General features: G+C 34.0%; 1 protein-coding gene across 3 annotated transcripts in view; it reads right to left on the reverse strand.

The window, feature by feature from the left end:
* The window catches only part of CSMD3 (CUB and Sushi multiple domains 3), a 577,908-nt gene that overhangs the window by 215,627 nt on the left and 343,657 nt on the right, over positions 1-18,624 (reverse strand). For all 3 annotated transcript variants that reach the window (XM_041407558.1, XM_041407557.1, XM_041407556.1), the window contains 3 exons: positions 18,175-18,362; positions 15,572-15,760; positions 6,351-6,467 (listed from right to left, as the gene is read on the reverse strand). In XM_041407558.1, the coding sequence (XP_041263492.1) occupies positions 6,351-6,467; positions 15,572-15,760; positions 18,175-18,362 (494 nt within the window). The remainder of the gene's footprint in view (positions 1-6,350; positions 6,468-15,571; positions 15,761-18,174; positions 18,363-18,624) is intronic.

The following is an 18,624-nucleotide window of genomic DNA, read 5'->3' on the forward strand; positions in this document are numbered from 1 at the left end:
CCTCCCAAAAAAGGGGAGGTCTCCTAATAAGATGTGACATATGTCAACAGTACAATTTTTTTTGCCAATCATAATATATAAATCACACATCTAGAAAGGAAGAGATCTCCTGGAACACAGTGGCAATAAAAAGACTTAAAGATCAAGAGAGACAATTAAATCCCTTCTGCATTTTTAACTAAGGGTTAGGGCATGATCTTTTGGTAGAAAGCACTGAAAAGCCAAGAAAAATAAACAGAAGAATCCATTAGTTAGCTTAAGTGATTACGGATACCTCTAATGTAATACTATTTTCAGTTTTATCATGTATGTTATAAACCAATGATTCAGTCTCTTCAAATATATCTGATGATGCAATACGCAGGGTGATCCACTCGTGACTGCAGATTAACATAGCAGAAGAATAGTAATGACCTTTAGGTACTCTCATGGCAAACAGATTTTTAATAGTAAACATAACTTAATCAAAAAGCAAAGAAATAGTTCCCCTTCCTACAGACCAACACTGCACCACTTGCCCTACCCCTGCCACCACCAGCCCCAAATTTCCCAAACAGGATAATAAAATCCAAGCTAGATATACTCTGCTTGACTAAGCTGTCTAAATAAAAAAATATAGTATCCCTTCAGATGTTGTAGGTTACCTTTTCTAGACCTTACAGGCAGCTTTAGAAGCTCTCAGTACAATTGTCTGTTATTCTTTTTTTATTTGTTTGTTCATTTGTTTTTTTTATAATGTTTCTGAGGTTGCTTGAATAGCATTAAACATTTATGTTAATGCAATTCAATCGCACCTAAGAGATACAGCATGTATGGGTATCTGGAATGCAAGGTTTATGAACCTGGTAAAGGACGTTTCAGTACAGGAAACAAAGATGGGAAACAAGAGAAGTAATGAATGGTATACACACACACATAAGCTTTAATGAGCAGGATTAAGTGGAGGTAGTGACAAAGACCAGAATTCTTATGTTCCTGTGTAATGGTAAATTAAATGTATTACTGTAATCTTAAAGCAGTTACATCTTAGTAATTGATGATAATGGGGGAAAGAATTTTATCTTGGGTCTCATGAAAATTAGAAATTTACACTGGAGTACTTGAGGGAATTTGTGAGATTAAGTAAAACTGAAGATGAGATTTTTTTTAAATGGTAGTTGGAGGCCATAAAACTTTTGGTGAGGTGGTTTGGGCCAAAGGAAGATAAAGGAAAGGATTGTGCTAGGTAAGAGTGAAAAAAGTGTCGGAAAAGAGACAGGGTTAAGGCTCTCTAATCCTTTCACCTAACCAGCGCAACCTGTCTTCTGTTATTTTAAAACTCTTCTCCTGACCAGTGTACAAATTTCTCTTCTGTCCAGAGAGTGATCGCATGGGTGACCCACTAGTGAATATTATTATGGACTGTCTGGAGAGCAGGATGAGATCAGGGAATAACTGGAAAAAGAGCCATTGATCACAGACCAGGCAGAACTCAGTAGGAGTAGGACCTGGAGTCCAGCTCCTGGGTCAGAATACAGAAGGCTGGGGGAGCACATGCATGTGCATGTGTGAGTGTCACTTCTAACAGACTCCTCTTCCTCTCAGCCTGGATGGAGAAATAGGATTTCGCTGCCTGTGGTGTCCATGTCTGTTTCAGTGCTGCTCGTGTTTCTGTGTGGGCCAATAAGTCATTTGCCTCCATCCCTGTTAATCTGTGTGAACAGCTGTACATATTGGCATCTTTGGAATACATGCTTAGTCTTGCCATCAGCTGGACATATAGATAGGAGCAACCAGAGAAAAACCTCGGATCTTGGAGACCTCAGTCTTTTACTTCCCTTTTAAGAGACTGGAGAACCATTCAGATTTTTCAAGTAGATAACTCCTTCTCTTCTTAAACTCCACGCACATCACATACTCCCTTTGAATCCAGAAAAACACATTCTTAGTAGCACTGATATGGAAATCACTGGATGAGATTTTATTTTACGCTTATGGTAAAAATAAATAATCCAAAAGATTTATTTTGGCTTTTAAAAGTTCTTAATTTACTAATTACATGAGCAAAGCCATTCATCTATTTTGATCATTCTATTTATTCTCCCAACTTGTGTGAAAATAAATTGGCACAAATGACACACACAATTCTGGAATTGAGATTGGGTTGCATATCTTTTGAACTAATGTATATAAATATAGCTTTGGAATTAATAAATTCTTAAATGTCTGCATTTTTTTAACTTAGTTCATATAGGATGTAGTGTTGATTTCACATGAGAAGAGCTCTTAAAATACCCCATGTGATATATATAAATAATAAGACTGAATTTCAGCTTATATTTTTTGCATTTACTGCACTTCAAATTAATTTTGGCCCTTTTTATGCATGCATGTATACTTAAAAAACAAAATGCTCAAGAAAATTTTATAGTAGTAACCCAAAATAACGAAATTCCTGTGAATCATGATTGAGCTTCACTTAGTATTGTTCAAACATCACACTCAAGGTTTAACTCAAGGGAATGTTTCAATCAGTTTTCCAGATTGCCATGACATTTCTTAGCAAAACCCCAAGGTATATTACAGAAGTAGCTGTACAACTTGGTTTTCTTCAGGAAATATTCTAATCACATTAATAAGTGCTATGTGACAGATTGTATCTTCTCCAGGGAAGAATTTTAAAAGATATGTTCAGGTAGATTCCTTCTCATTCTGCCTCACATGCACCTTTCTTTATAAGGGGAATATTTAAAATCTGAAATGAAGATAGGAAGACATAACACTGTGAAATGTCACTTCTCTATGTTACAATCCAGACTGTTGGGGGAGAGGTTAATTAACTGATCTCATAATAGATCTTTTAAAACATACTACTGATACTCCACAAATTTCATTTCACCATATATTTACATTGCATTCTAATCACAGGCAAAATGCAATAATTATTGTCAATAGGTGTTTCCTTTTCATAAGAGTAATTAATAGACATATTAACTATATTTAAGATAAATGTTCAATTCTCTAGTTAATAAATTTTTACAAAAATGAAAGAATATTATATCAGGTTTTAATAGACATTCAAGAATCATAATGCTGGTCCACAAGAACACAAATGAAAAATTAATTCTAAAACTTCAGATACACTTGAAGAGTAAAATTAAAACCACATGTACTCATATTGCAATATTGTTATTTAAAACAGTATATACAAACACAGCAACTGTTTTTCCTAGCAATTCAACATATACAGGTATAAAATATACATCATAACTAAATCTATGCATTTAAGTACCTGTTATTATGTAACAGCAGTATGAAGTTGTAACATAAAGATGTGTGTATAAGAAAGTGCCTCACAGCGTTCTGGAGCTACAAGTTCCATACTTTTTCTTGGCAGTCTGACATGAAACTACAAAACTTTGCAGAAAAAAAAAAAACCCAAACCAAATAGTCTAAATAAAAATCATCTCACTAGTTAGTAGCTAGTGGAAGATACTCCTTGGGTTTCTGAAGTTGAAATTGTACTAGCCATGAAATAGAGCAGAAAATGAGATATCCAGAACAAAGTTTATTTCTCCCTCTCATTAAAATAACCCATTCATATGTATGGGATTAATTTTTCTAATTTGTAACTATGCAAACCTTAGTCACTCAGTCTCCCCATAGACACTTCATCTGGGGACTACATTAACCCACTGGACATTACATGATGGATGGAGATGAACAGGTACCTTCAGAGGATAGTTCATTCCATCTGCTTTTTCAGGGTGCAGTGACTCATATCCTGAAGATATAAGCATTTTTCCATTAAATACAAAGTGTCCTATTTGACTAGTTCACTGCAACATAGAACTTAACTGTGAGAAATTTAAATTAAGTAAGACTGTGACTTATTATCATAAAAGGACAGCTATCTTCTTCATGCAGTATAGCAGGAAGAGCTTAAAGAATTAATAGCCTTTTGCCAACACGTATGAGGATTTCACACGCTATTTCCTACTCAGAGCAAATACCCACCCTACCATTTTTTCCAGCAGCTCTTTGAGCAGCATGAATTAAAATGTCCAAGTCAAATTGTGACATTGCATACATGCTTAATGGTTTTCCTTAATAACATTTCCATACAACAATATAAAAATTACAGAATCATAGGTCATTTAGTTTGGGTAAGACCTCTAAGATCCCTGAGTCCAACCACTAATCCATGTCCTTAAGTGCCAAATTAACATGTTTTTTAAATAGCTGCAGGGATGACGCTTCCCTGGGCAGCCTGTTTCAATGACTGACAACTCCTTCCATGAAGAAATTTTCTCTTAATGTCCAGTCATTGGACATGCTCCAGCACCCCGATGTCTTTCTTGTACTGAAGGGCCCAGAACTGGACACAGGACCACCAGTGCTGAGTACAGAGATACAATCACTGCCCGGGTCCTGCTGGCCACACCGTTTCTGATCCAGGCCAGCGTGCCATTGGCCTTCTTGGCCACCTGGGCTCATTGCTGGATCAGCCAGCACCCTCAGCTCTTTTTCCACTGAGCAGCTTTCCAGCTACTCTGCCCCAAGACTGTAACATTACATGGCATTGAATCAAACAAGAATACGAGTCTATAAATATGTGTGCATACATGTATCAGTGTACATGTGCTTACAAATATCCATATTTATACTATTATGTCTTCCCCTGTATATTTAATTTCAGCAAATTTGTTTTCTCAATAGTCTTATTATACATGGTGGATTTTCTCAATAGGCCATGTGAAATATTAGAACATCAAGAATTTCAGCTTTTATTTATCCCAACTATAAGTACTTCTCTAGCTGAGGTTTTAAGAAAAAATGATGAATCACAACAAAGCTGCTTCATTTTCTAAAAAGGAAAAAAAAATTAAAGAAACCCCCAAACTTCCCAAGTACTTTTCTTCATAATCCTATTTTTAATTTATGATAAATGACAGAGTTAATAAAATGTCTTTCAAGAATACTGAAAAATATGGCTTAATCTGACATCATTTTTACTGTAGAATTCACATCATTTTCTGTCATGTATTACTCCATGAAGCTAAACTCTTATCCAGCTCTTCTACTTGCCTTCAATTCTCAGATTATAAAGCTTGTGCTGTTATCCAGTGACTTCTCAGACAGTGCAAGATAAATGACTACAGGTCTAACAGTTTCTTTACAGATTCTTTTAGTCTTTTTTGCTTATCCAGAAGAACAAAAGATGCACAGTCCCTTATATTCCCACAATTCTAAAAGCCATGTATCATAACTAGAGGTAACAAAGGCAAATGTAGCATGTGATGTAGCATCAGTAAATTCAGGAGGCTTTTTCACTGTGGATATTTAGAATCAAATTACACTGACACAAAGGCATCACTTGGAAATAAGAGAGAATACAGAAAAGCTGGAGCAATAATTTTTAGAGACACACTTTACCACTTTAACGCTTTAAGGAGTTTTAAATGGGACAACCAGTCAGAGTGATTTAACATCTAGATGAGAAACTATCACACTACTTGCACAAAATAGAATAAGGGGATCACAGATCAGCACAGTTCTCTTCGTCTGAAATCTTATTTTTGTGTTATCAATAACTCTTTCTCAGAGGATTACATCATCAGCATACTTTGTCACATTTGTCATGTCTTCACAGAGAAACTTGATGAAATTCAGAATTGAACTTGCCTTTCTTCTTCTCCCTTTAATTTCTTTTTCTGTATTCTTTCCAGTGTTACCATATAATTCTACTTTTTGTGTTCTTACCAGCTTACTCTCTTTGTATTAAATTTCTCTGATGATATATATCTGTCTCCTTCCCCTAACATTAAATTTTATACCTCTCTAGCTCTTTCCACCCATAGTACAAGAGTCAATCCCATATTTAATATAAAATACCAACAAAAACCTAAATGTATGATCCATCTCATCTGGTACCAGAACCCTTTGAAAGCAAGTAGGATACATTATTTGTAGGAAACTTTGCTACCTGAAAATACCAGCTTCCATTTGTGTCCTAAACATTATTTAACCTCTCAGAGAAGAGCTAAAATCACTATTACATCTTTTTTCCTGAAATCTAACTTCAAGAAATAACCACCTTTTCCTTAAAAGCCTTCTGTCCTTCAGCTTCTGTGATCAGCCATTATACAATTCTTTCTAAATGACTTTTTCATGCTGTGGGAAGTATAAGGCCCTAGTCCACTTCAGGAATTCTAGGAATTACTACAAGAAAATTAAATAACCCAAAAATCAGCAGTGCAAATCCAAGTGCTTTGGTGCTAACCTAGGTCTCCTTCTAGAGCAGAGAATACTGGACTTACATACTAAAAAAAAAAGAAAAAAAGTGGAAAAAGAGAAAAGGATTTATTTACCTTTTCCATGGGTAACATCCACAGTCCATGTGCAATTCAGTGAATTTGGATATAGATCAGGATAACCTGGGGATAAAATTGTTCCACTAGGACCTCTAACATCTCCACCACATAAAGCTAGAAACAAAGAAAATAATAACAATAGCAATAATAATAAAAATAATAGAAAACAAACAGATAAGAGAAAATGTGAGAAAACAAACCTAAAAATTTCTGCCTTTAAAATTACTTAAAAGTAGTTACTCAAATGATTTAGCAACTTCAGATATGACTACAGGCCATTTTTACAGAGGAGAAAAAGAAACACAATCAATTATTAATTAATTTGTGCTTAATATGCATAAGAAAATCAAAATCAATTTTCATTAGCTGTTTTTTTCATGTTTTTGGAGCCTCTGTGAAAATCATTAAGTTCAGCAGAGAGATTAAAGCAGATAACAGAGAGCCAAACAATATCACTTAAACAGAAGCCAAGGTTGGTGAGTGAAAATGGTGGATCTTGGCTATTGAAGAATTATTTACTTAAAATATTTGTGCAGGGAAGGTTGACATGATTTTGAGAATACAATTATAATTATTGGTTATGTGTTTATATCTATGATGTTAGAGCTAATGACAGATTCCAATATAAGAATAAGCATTCCTATAGTTTCATTAGCAACTTTATAAAAGTAATTGGTAATTGAGCAATACAAAAATTAAATTACAACTTGAATGAATGCAAAATACAAAACTTTAGTCATTACAACACTGGCAAAAATGTACAGCTCAATGATTTTCTGTTCCAGAGTTTTTGAAATACAACATTAATCAAGTAATTTTTAGTAAGGAAGAGTCTTGAATTTTAGAATTATCATATATCAATAACAGTTATTAAAATTCAGTACCAAGTTATTACATCAGAGTTCTCTGAATATAGATTATCTCAGAAGGGCATGCATTATAAAACAAATGAGCAGTTCTATTTTTTTTTCCTCAAGGTTAAAAGCATCTATTCCTTTTATTTTCTTTAGCCTAATTATATGCATTACCAAAATTATTTTGCAGAAATATTTTAGAATAAAAACAGTGAACTATGGTCACCCATTTCAGGTCAGATAATCTAGACTATTCCAGCAGTTGATTGCAGCTCTCCATAAGAGCAGTCCTTCCAAAGTAATTAACACAAATTCTTCTCTTATCTTTAGGAGATGTTAAAGGTCTTCAAAGGCACTTTTGGAGAGATGTAAATGGCAGCTATTTGTCTGTAACTTCAGTTGATACAAATATCAAGCTCTTTTCTTGTTCTATAAGCGGTCACTCAGCTATTTCTTGCTCATGTCTGTCCTTCCCATCCTGCTGCCACAGCAATGAGGGTGAGTGAAGGAGTGTGTCAAAGATTGGAGGAGCAATGCCTCTTTCAAAGAGATGTTGCCCCACCTGCCCTCGCAGGTTTAACCTGCTCCTACCCCTCCTGTAACATCAGTGGCAGCTCCCAACACAGCACTCAACAGCGTGACTCATAAAGGGGGGAGAAGTTTGGCCTTTAGTATGTGCTCAAACATTACATACTTCAGGAGTAAGGTGCAGTCAGTAATTTGCTGCGTCATGCTGTTTCTTCTGCTATATCTTGATATTTATGCTGCTTATGGCAATTCTGCTACACTTTGATGGAGTAAATGATTGAAGTTATATTCATTATGCCTTTGTTGTTAATGTTATACATTTGAGAATGAATATAAGGACATGTCACAATCTTCTGCTTGTAGATGTAAATTTGTAACTGATTTGAGAACACAGCAGACAGGGAATTAAAAGAATATCCAGAATGTACATTCAATCTCACCCTGTACCTAAGCAGACATTTATGTCAATGAAATACATGCATTTTCCTGACATTTTAGTTGCACTGTGGGATGTTTTCATAAAGATCAATGATTTTTCATAACAAGGTTATGGCACTGCATATCATCATTGTGTTCAGGGCACTAAAAGAAGTATACATTTAATAAGCCTTATTTTATAAATCAGAAATGGAATTTCGTCCTATATACTAGGATGAAGGCTGCCCTATCTTACCTAGCTAAAATTTGTTTGGTCACTCTAACTAACTATATTTCTGTTTTAAACATGCTTACTTGTCTGGGCAGCCTCATAATTGCTTTGTATGTGCTATTTCTCCTGCCAACTTTCTAGCCTTTGTTGGCCTAATTGTAAGATAGAAATCTGCAAATCCAGCACCACAGGCTGAAATAAGACATTCTAGGACCACATTTGCCCAATCTCTTCAGTGTTGCCACAGGCAAATAACCTCCTTCCATATTAATTTTCTTCCTCATTTCTCTGATGAAGAAGAGACAGTGAAGGCAAATACTGCCACCTTATCATCTGATCTTGCTATATTTAGGCATTAGCAAAATACAGCCAGGACTTGACAGCATATTATTGGAGCTCCTGATGGTAACTATCTACTTCATCCATTAAATAAAAAATACAGTCAGTTTTTATAATCATGGGCTACAGACCAAATAATATATTTTGCAGGGGGTGTTTGGAAAACATTTCAGGAATGCAAATAGTGACAAAACATCCATGGCATGCCATCAGGCCTTCAGTGTAACTCTATGAAGGCTAGCAGATGGCAGAAAAAGCATCAAGGGAGCAGCCTTTTAGAAAATAAAGCCAAGCTGACAAATCTGAAATCGTAGATGTACAACTGGCCCTGATAAGATGGCTAACAGCCCAAGCATGTAATATCACTACTAGTATCTGACTGTTTTTCAGAGTGCAAAGGAAAACAGGAGCGCACACAAAAATAAGAACAGCAAAGGATAAACACACATATTTCCAAATTCTACCTTTCTTTCACTTTATCTGATTATACCAAGATGGAAGCTAGGAAAGAGTATAAGTAGAATAAATACTTAAGGAAACAACTGAAGTACTACTTTTGATTTCTAATGTGGAAAATGGAACATTACGTTAACACACTAATTAATTTTTTTAATGCAATCAGAGACGTTAAATCAAGACATGCTGCATTACTCTTTTCCAAATAGTGAGAATCAAAATAAAAAGAAAATTTTAAAAAACACAAAACAACAACAATGAGAATAAAAGACCGAAAAGTAAAGAGAACAAAATATAAAAGTGGCTGTATGAAATACAGATCAGTACGTGGAAGTATACACTGTAGTGATTAGAAATGATGTAACAATTTAAGAAGCAAGTTTTGGATAGCTATGAATGAGTATTCCAATTTAATAATGGACTTCGGTTCAGATGTTCTGCTGAAATAAATTCTTACAATATTGGGTTGATTACTTACACTCTCTTTTGTTGCAATTGCATTCATTTTGATCAGTAACTTGATCAATCACAAAAAAAAAAAAAAGTGGCAACAAGCAAGCCTAGCTTAGAAAATATATATATTTTGAAAATAATTTTTGGCCCAAATTATTTCAGAACCTTTAGTCAGGCTACTCGTGTCTCAGTGGGAGACATGCAGGCCATGCTTCATCTCAAAAATACATTAATAATTGTAATAAAAGCACTTGACTTTTGTCATTCATAGCAAAGTTCCACTTCAGACCATATTTCATGCTACTATAAAACAGTTATAGGAAATCAATCTTGCAATACTAGAAACAGTCTTATAATTTTCAACCTAAATTTATTCATAGTCTATTTTTACCCATTTGATCTTCTGCTAAACTGTCATTATGTTGTATTCCCTCTTGGGGTCTCACTTGGGAAGGCTAGCAAACCATGTAAGAATCTATGATTTTGGATCAGTAATGAGACAGGGGGGTTTTTTTAATCTACTTCAATAAGATATGTTTTCCATCTCTACGATCCTGCATTAACAACTGCAAGTACTGTGACTCTTGTCACAGCAGCTGTTCTACAGAAACATATTTCTAGGACACTTCACATAATGTCACAGATAATGACATGTTTTTTCGTATTTGCTTATTTGTGTTTTCCATTTTATTCTCACATGCCCTCTGTTCTGGTTTTGCATGTTTATATTTTACTGTAGAAGTCAGTTTGTATATTCTCTTCCTGCACAGGGGTCATCCTGTATAGTTAGCTTAACACTTATCCACAGAAAACTCTCTTATTTTTATAACCATCAGGAAAACTCAACAACCACTAATTATGTTTGCTGTCATCTGAGATCTACAAATAAAATTTACTATATATTTAAAACTAGTTTGTTTTGATGTGATACAAGTTCAGTCTCAGAGTTAAGAAGAGTATAGTGATATGAAATGTCTGGAAATCTGGATATGAGAGGAAGGGGGTCCTTGTCAGAGAATGAAATATTATAGTTTATGACTGAAATATTATAGTTTATGATTTAAACATTTTCACAAAGGACTTTTAAAACTGTATTACAAAAGCTGCAGAGAAGATCACCACACCCTGAATGGGCTCTGAGAGGCCCTACACCATTCGCTGATGAAGACAAGTTGAAGTTACAGCTCAGGGCTGGCTGGGGACATTCACAAAAAACACAAGCCTGATACTTTCAGGGTGGAGACCACAGCGCTGGGGCTATCAGCTGCCAGGCTCACACAAACCCTTAGCACCTGAGGGCTGGGGAGAGAGGCTTTGTGTGTGTGTTGGAAAGGCCTCTGGTCAGAGGCAGTGACTGCTCACCCTCCGCTGTGCAGAGGAGCCTGGTTGAGGGGCCTTTCCTCCAGGGAAAATCTTATCTGCAGCAGAGGGGGTTCACAGAATTCACAGAATTCAAAGAATGACTAGGTTGGAAGAGACCTTAAAGATCATCAAGTCCAACCCATGCCCTAACACCTTGACTAAACCATGGCATGGCCCACCAAAGGGCTCCCAAATGGGTCCCCAGACCCTGCACTAGAACACCAGAGATGATGATGCAAAAGACCCTCAGTGTTGCAAGGGACAGTGTCAAACTGGCCCCCTGCAAGGGCGGCACAGGGCATTGCCACCTGCCCAAAGCGTGGATTAACCCACAGAATTCTGCACTCTTCAGTGTGGCACAGTGTGTGGCAGCCATGGGGGAGCCTGACCACTAAGAAGACGAGATGGAGGCAAGCAACAAGATGTATCTGGGACCCTTGGGTGGGTGATATGCTTCCACATGACCCCTGTCACTCTCTCCCTGTCCTTCCTTCCTTCCTTCCTTCCTTCCTTCCTTCCTTCCTTCCTTCCTTCCTTCCTTCCTTCCTTCCTTCCTTCCTTCCTTCCTTCCTTCCTTCCTCTTTTACTGTTAAATAAAACATATCAATTTTTTGGCACCAGCCTCTAACCTCATTTGGTTTTAATCTCATTTTTGGGTATGTTTTGAACCCTCAAAGTTCTTTACTGTTTATACACAAAGACTTTGCTTTCTTTGCTCTTCTGGGTTTAAATCGGATCATAACAGTCCCCATATCCAAAAAAAGAACAGAATATATGAAGAAAATGTATGAGATATTTAGTAAATCAAGAGGAAATAATACTTATAGATAGATACAGATATGTATAAATGGGGGTTTTTTTTATGTATTTCAACATAATGTTCACTAGTAATTCACTTTAAAAAAACCAACCCAAAGTGTTTTACTTTTTTAGCCTGATTGACGATGGTGACATCTGTGAAATTGGCATTTTTCACATTTTCAAATGGTATCACCTAATATTTTCTTATGTAAAGATTTTTCAAGAGACTAGCCATAAATCACCACCCGCAACTCAGACACTAACATAAAATGTTAGTGTCAATTTTCTCAGGAAAGATAAAATACTTTTGAGAAGAAGAAAAGTTTTCAGAAAAAAACAAAAAAAACCCAACTTTTTTTCCAGAAGTTCAGTTTGTTTTAAGTACATATAATTGAAAACTGTTTGGTTTTCAGAAGTAATGGGAAGGGAAAACACACAATTATAATTGATTAGTAATAATAATTAGCTTTACATTTGAAGCATCATCAAAGAAGACTAATAACATATGCTAGTTTAGAAAGGACTGCAGAGAAAAAAAAAAGAAATATCTATTTATATGGAAATATGTTTTTGTATATATAAGTCTAAATAGAAATATATGTGTGCACAGAGGCCTCATTACATTCATTTGTTTAATTGACTCTAACTTCCAAATAAAAATGTAGTTCTGAGATGATTTTCATTTATTGTGCAATTGGATAATAAAAGTGGCATATAAAATAGACTTTAAAATTACTGAAACAGTGAATTAGAGTTTGAATCTTATATGCTGTGCTTCACAGACCAAGTAACTTCAGCATTTGTCTTCCCTAATTACAGAAAACGTAATGTATCTTAAAATCGGATGTAGTTCAGTAGGGGTAAATAAATAAGGATATGAACATCAAATTAGCATACTGAGCTTCAAGAAATAAACCTTGGACTTGAGTTATATTACACAAGAGATTAATTTAATATAAACTAGTGTAGCCTAGATTACTCACAATATAAACTTGCATTTTGACCTTCTTATTTAAATCTAAAATAGACCAGATATGCTTTCCATTTCCAGTTCTGGCCTCTACTTCACTAAGTATTTGAAGCAGGTTTTTAACAGCTGTGTTTTAATGGAATTATTATTTTTATTTTAGAGATGTCAACAGAAAGGACATAACACCTCTGCATGATTCCCTGAATACATTCCTCATATACTGTATGTCATATTTGCTAATTCATTTGGACATCTAGGGGTTTCCAATATAAACATTAAAGGTTTTTTATCTTGCTTCAATTATTTTCATTCTATTTATTCATTTTCTTAAGTAAATTAAGATCAGGGGGAATTACAATATATTTAATTCAAAAAATGAAAAAGAATTATCTATTAGCCTTATATTTAATATTATGATGAAGGGAATAAAGAGCACTTTATACTCTTAAGTAGATATCTAACTTTTACATTCTTTTTCCTGTAATTTTTGATGGGATTACTACAGGAATTAATATACTGAGTAGAATAGTGTTCCTCACATATATTCTAAGCTTAAAAGCAAAGTTCTCTTATAGTATTCATATAGAAAGGACATTTTAAAATATAATTTAGTTTTTTTAGTTAAGCACTGTGTGGTGATTACAGTTAAGAAATTCTAGGCTTTCCAGACATATAGCTAAAATTGAATCATATGTAGTTGGTATATGGGAATGGTATAGATGCAATACAAGCAGTGTTTTCTCAGCAAATACATTACCATCTATTTTGGCTCTTTCTTTATCCTTGCAACATCAAACACATAATGAAATATTTAGTTTGCACTCCTTGAAAAAATAGAATTGCAGTCAACACCATATTCCACTTTGAAGAAGAACTTGCTTTAAGAATTCTAAAATTTTCCATCTTATAGTCATTTCTCCAAACCACACCCACTCATGAGCTGCCATGACCTATCTGCACAATTACCATGGTCTGTCTCCACATCACTACATGATGTAATTATAAAAAAACCAGATGCAGTTATCAAAAGAACAATCAAAAAATAACTTGTCTCTTCAGAAACCATCAGAGTAACATTTTGAATGCACAGTAATAGTAACTGATGTGTTTATTAGTGGTATGATTAATACAAACCCATACTTGTAATTTATGCAAAGAACAGCCCATTTAGCAAATGCCCTTTTTTGCCTGGGGTACAAGGACTCCAGATTGTTTTAACAGAGAAGAAATTCAGCAATGAAATGGAAATTACATCAACCATAAGCTGATTACATTTAGTAGAATAAATGTACTCAATCCTACCTTTACAACATATTTATTGAATGGAAAATCACCATTTAGCAATGTGCTCTGGAGAAAAAGAAACCTCATTTACCTAATGAATTGCATACTAGTTCAGCATCTTTAGAAAGAAATTGATCATAATATATAAGCTTATTTCACAACAGAGCACAGTATTCATAGGGAGTGTGCTTATTTGTTTGTTTTACATGGTTAGCATCTAGGGCCTATCACCACTAGAAAACACATCCTAGTTTTGTGGTCTTTGCAGCAAAATATAGTCCCTTTGACTGCAAATTGTGGGAACCCTGCAATCCTTCATTGCAAGAACCTGACTGAGATGTAGAATCTTTTAGAAAAGTGGGCTTGCAGAACTAAAGAGGGCTATTTTCAGCAAAGTGATTATTCACATCCCTTTCTACTACCACAGATTTTGAGTATTATCATATACTGACATCTTCAACTTCCTGAACATAAAATCCCAAAGCATTCTTAAGTAAACAATCTGAAGGCCAACGAAGTCTCTACCATTTTCTAAAGAAAGTCATGCAGTGGGAATGAATAGTCTTCCATATGGCAATTCACACATGATTCAATGAGCTTCTTCATCAGTCTTCATTCAGATCTTTCTCTTTCAAAATTTGTGTCCTGAGACACTAAGAACTTTGTTAGAAAAAATACAGTATCATGTACATTCTGTAGCTCATATAAGGTCAGGAGACTTTCTTTGGTTAAACAGTAACTTAGAATTAAATGGTTATATAATTCCTGAGAACATTTTTAACATCAAAACATGCACCATACTGCAAGATGGGAAACTGTTTTAAGCAAATATCTCAAATAATGTAACTGAATGAACATTACAATCCACTTTCTTAATAGTACATATAAATGATATGACCCCAACTGGGAAAGCATTAAAATGAACAATTCAGATTACAAGAGCTGACTAAAAATGTTAGATAATTTTTTAATTTAAGGATATGGTGGAAACCACTTTTGTCTGGTTTAGTAATCACCAGATATAATGTGGTCCTAATAAATTTCTACAGTGATTGAAGGGTGTGAAGTTCTGTTAACAAGCTATAAACAGAGTGATCAGCATGAAACAGGAGAAAATGAAGTTTTTCAGTCAGGTGCAAATGAACTTAATTTCATGGTTTTTATGTCAGCAATCTGTGTCCATAGATGGATACCCAAACACAAATATTTTTAAGCTGTAATAAATGCTTTACAACCATATATACACAAAGATTGCAATCAGTTAGCTCACAGTTACATAAATTCAGATAGACAAACCTTCAGTAATCTGCAGGATTAAATAGCTATATATCATTCTCTGTTTCATATGTCTCATCACGGAGATATATGGCATTTATTTCCTCTAACTATTCTTTTTCTTTCCTAAAAACATAGGTTTTACCATAATACCATGGGCTCTGACATTTAATTCATTTTGACTAATAACAGTTTGGCAAAACTTGTATATCTTAAAGTACTCTGTATTAAATCTGCTCATGCTTACCATCACAAGTTGGGAGTGGGTGACTCCACCAGTGATTTTTTTCACATAGTAAAGGCTCCTCATGACTGAGCCTATAACCTGGATCACAACTAAATGAGACAGTGGAACCTATAGAAAAGTCATGTCCATAACGACGTCCATGCACTGGTATGCCAGGATCCAAGCAAGAGTAAGTATTAACAGTTACACCTAGATTAAAAAAATTAAAAAAAAATAATTAAACAAAGGACCTATAGATTTTTTTTAAAATTCAGTAATTTGGTTGTGATGGTTGTGAGGTGAAGGCTTCATTATCTCACATTTACAGTAAACTATCTCTCCACTATTCTTTTCCATGTTACCATTAAGAGATACGATGGATCACAGTTTGAATCCTGCCATTGTTGCAGAGAAAAATAAGAAAAAATATCCCATAATTTACAGGATATTTATTTTGATCTTATCTTAGTAACATTAAATGATTTTGTACCTGATGCTGATATTAAAAAGCTTTGATGATCACTCAAAATTCTGATTTTCAGCCTTTATTTTTTCCTGATCAAAATTTGCCAGCATAGCTGAAATTGTTTATATTTCTTCTGATATTTGTATTTTAAATATTTACATAGATCAATTATTTACAAAAATCATATTCATACCTAGTGTTATTTGATATATGAGACATTGAGAAGATAAAGACTAGCAGAAAAGAATAAAGAGAAGTTGACTTTATAAAGGGATTTCAATGTGTGCTAAAAAATTAAACCTTGTAGATCATTTCCCAGTGAGATGTTCATATATAAAGCTCATACAAAGAAGTTCATTATAAAATAATGCTGAAAAAAACTCAACCCTCTACAGATAACACTGAAGTTAGTAAATTACTAGAAGTATTCAGTGCAAGATTTTAATGGGTGTTATTACTTTTATTCCTACATAGAAGTCATAAAAAATCCTTCATTACAAAGAAATTTCTATTGTGGAAAGATATAACTAGCATAAAAGTTACAAATATATAAAAGATCTTAGCTTTCAATACAATATTTGAAGGGAGATGAAATGATGAATAGGAGACCACTGGTCATTATGATTTGTGTTCCCAAAAAGGAAAACAGGACTGGATTGTACTGGATAATGCAAGATGAGAAACCAGTAAGAATTAAGCAAAAATAAAATGAATACTAGACTTCTGTGTATAAACATGGGCTATGAAACAGAAAATACTGAAAATTGTTTATTTTGTGTACAAGTGGTAATATATATTTTCCATGCTCTATCATAATATAAATTTAGATTTTTTTTCTCCACTAGTGTAGAGAACAGTGGGGTGTGGATCAGTTTTACAAAAAATAGGATGAAATTCAAGAATTTATTTATGAAGAAATTGTAGGTTTCCTTTCCAACTTAATTTAATTGAAACTGTTTATTATTTGTATAAGTGCAGATTTCCTCTTTTTGCTGTTCACATTCCCAAAGTGTAATTTCTACCATTTAACATTATTCATTCTTTCTAGAAATTTAGATTCTTTGTTGGCAATCTTAATCTAGTGTTCTTCATGTGTTAGGATACCCTTCCTTCAAACTTCAGAATGGATGAAAACCTAACAAAATCATCACTTTTTCATAATGCAGAAGATTATAAAAATAGACGTTTGTGGGTGAATGCTAGGACAGGTAATAATTTTGGTATTATAAGACACTTTTTTTGAATAAACAACCTGAATTTAACATTCACTGGAATTCATATAAATCCAAATTTTATCTGGCAATATCTCCCCTATGCATATTAGTTTTAGTACCCTTATTGTGGCTAGGAATAGTGAAAATTGCAAAAAATAATGTCAAAAATGTTTTAAGAACATCTGGAAATTTTTGGTGATAATTCCAACAAGTAGAAGTACAAGCAGCATGTCAATGACCTTTACTAAGCAAATAAGATAGTGATTACAGTCAAAATATTATTTATCATATATGTAAGAATTATTAGAACAGAAGTTATATTTAGAAGACAAAATGTAAATTGAATTATAGTATTTCAACATAGGAATTTTAGTAATTCATGAAGTATGAAATCTTACAGATACTTTCTGCAATACAGTTTATATTACTATAGTAAGGACAAAACAATATTTCTATGTCAACAAAAAGTCATATAGGCAAGTTTTTAGAATCCTAAAAATCCATAATCAACCAATTCCATTTCTTGATTTTCAGGTCATTATGAAAACTACATTTTCTCATACCTTCAGTTAAGGCTGCAGATACATCAACCAGAACGCTAATTCAGTTTTTTTCTTAGTTTTTCATAATCTTCCTGATCTCATGCCATTTTACAGGCACAAAAATACATTGTATAAAATATAAGAATATTAAGACATAAAAGCAGCCTCCAGAAAAAAGGCATTTGCTTCTCATTCTCATATTTTATTCTTAAAACACAGAGCAGTACCTCAATGACATTAAATATAAATAAAATTATTGGTCATTTCTTTTGCAGTTTAACATTACTAAATCTTTCTCAGATTGGGAAATAACAGGAATTTAGCCAAGATGACATCTGTACATGACTAGGGTAAGCACTGAGGGGGAGGGGAGACCAAATAATACAACACAGAAGTACTTACTTTCATAGTGAATTTTGAATCCATTATTAGAACGACTGTTATCAGTTGTAAAGAGAAGATACATGAAATTGCTACTGCTAAACAGAAACTGTGGGACCTGTGTACCATTGTAAGAACCCAGAAGTGGAGATAATAGGTTTGGTCCATCATGAACTTCCAAAACATCATAATTCAGTTCAGTCTGAAATCTGGAATTGTAGAAACACACAGAGGCACAAATGTAAGAGACAGTTAAAATAAATTCAATAAACCCAAGGTTTTTAAACTATGCATCTTTCTTGAAAATATTTTTTCTCCACATATCTATTTTTCAATACTATTGCAATAATATTAATTATCCTGTATAATTTCTACAATAATAAAATTTCAAGTTAGTTCCTTAGAAAGATAAGAAATAAATTTAAACTCCTTGAACCGGTTTGTATGGCAGGAAACAAAAGCTAGAAACAG

This window comes from Onychostruthus taczanowskii, unplaced genomic scaffold (assembly GCF_017590055.1).
Source record: "Onychostruthus taczanowskii isolate IOZ18803 unplaced genomic scaffold, ASM1759005v1 scaffold27, whole genome shotgun sequence".
NCBI classification, from domain to species: domain Eukaryota; kingdom Metazoa; phylum Chordata; class Aves; order Passeriformes; family Passeridae; genus Onychostruthus; species Onychostruthus taczanowskii.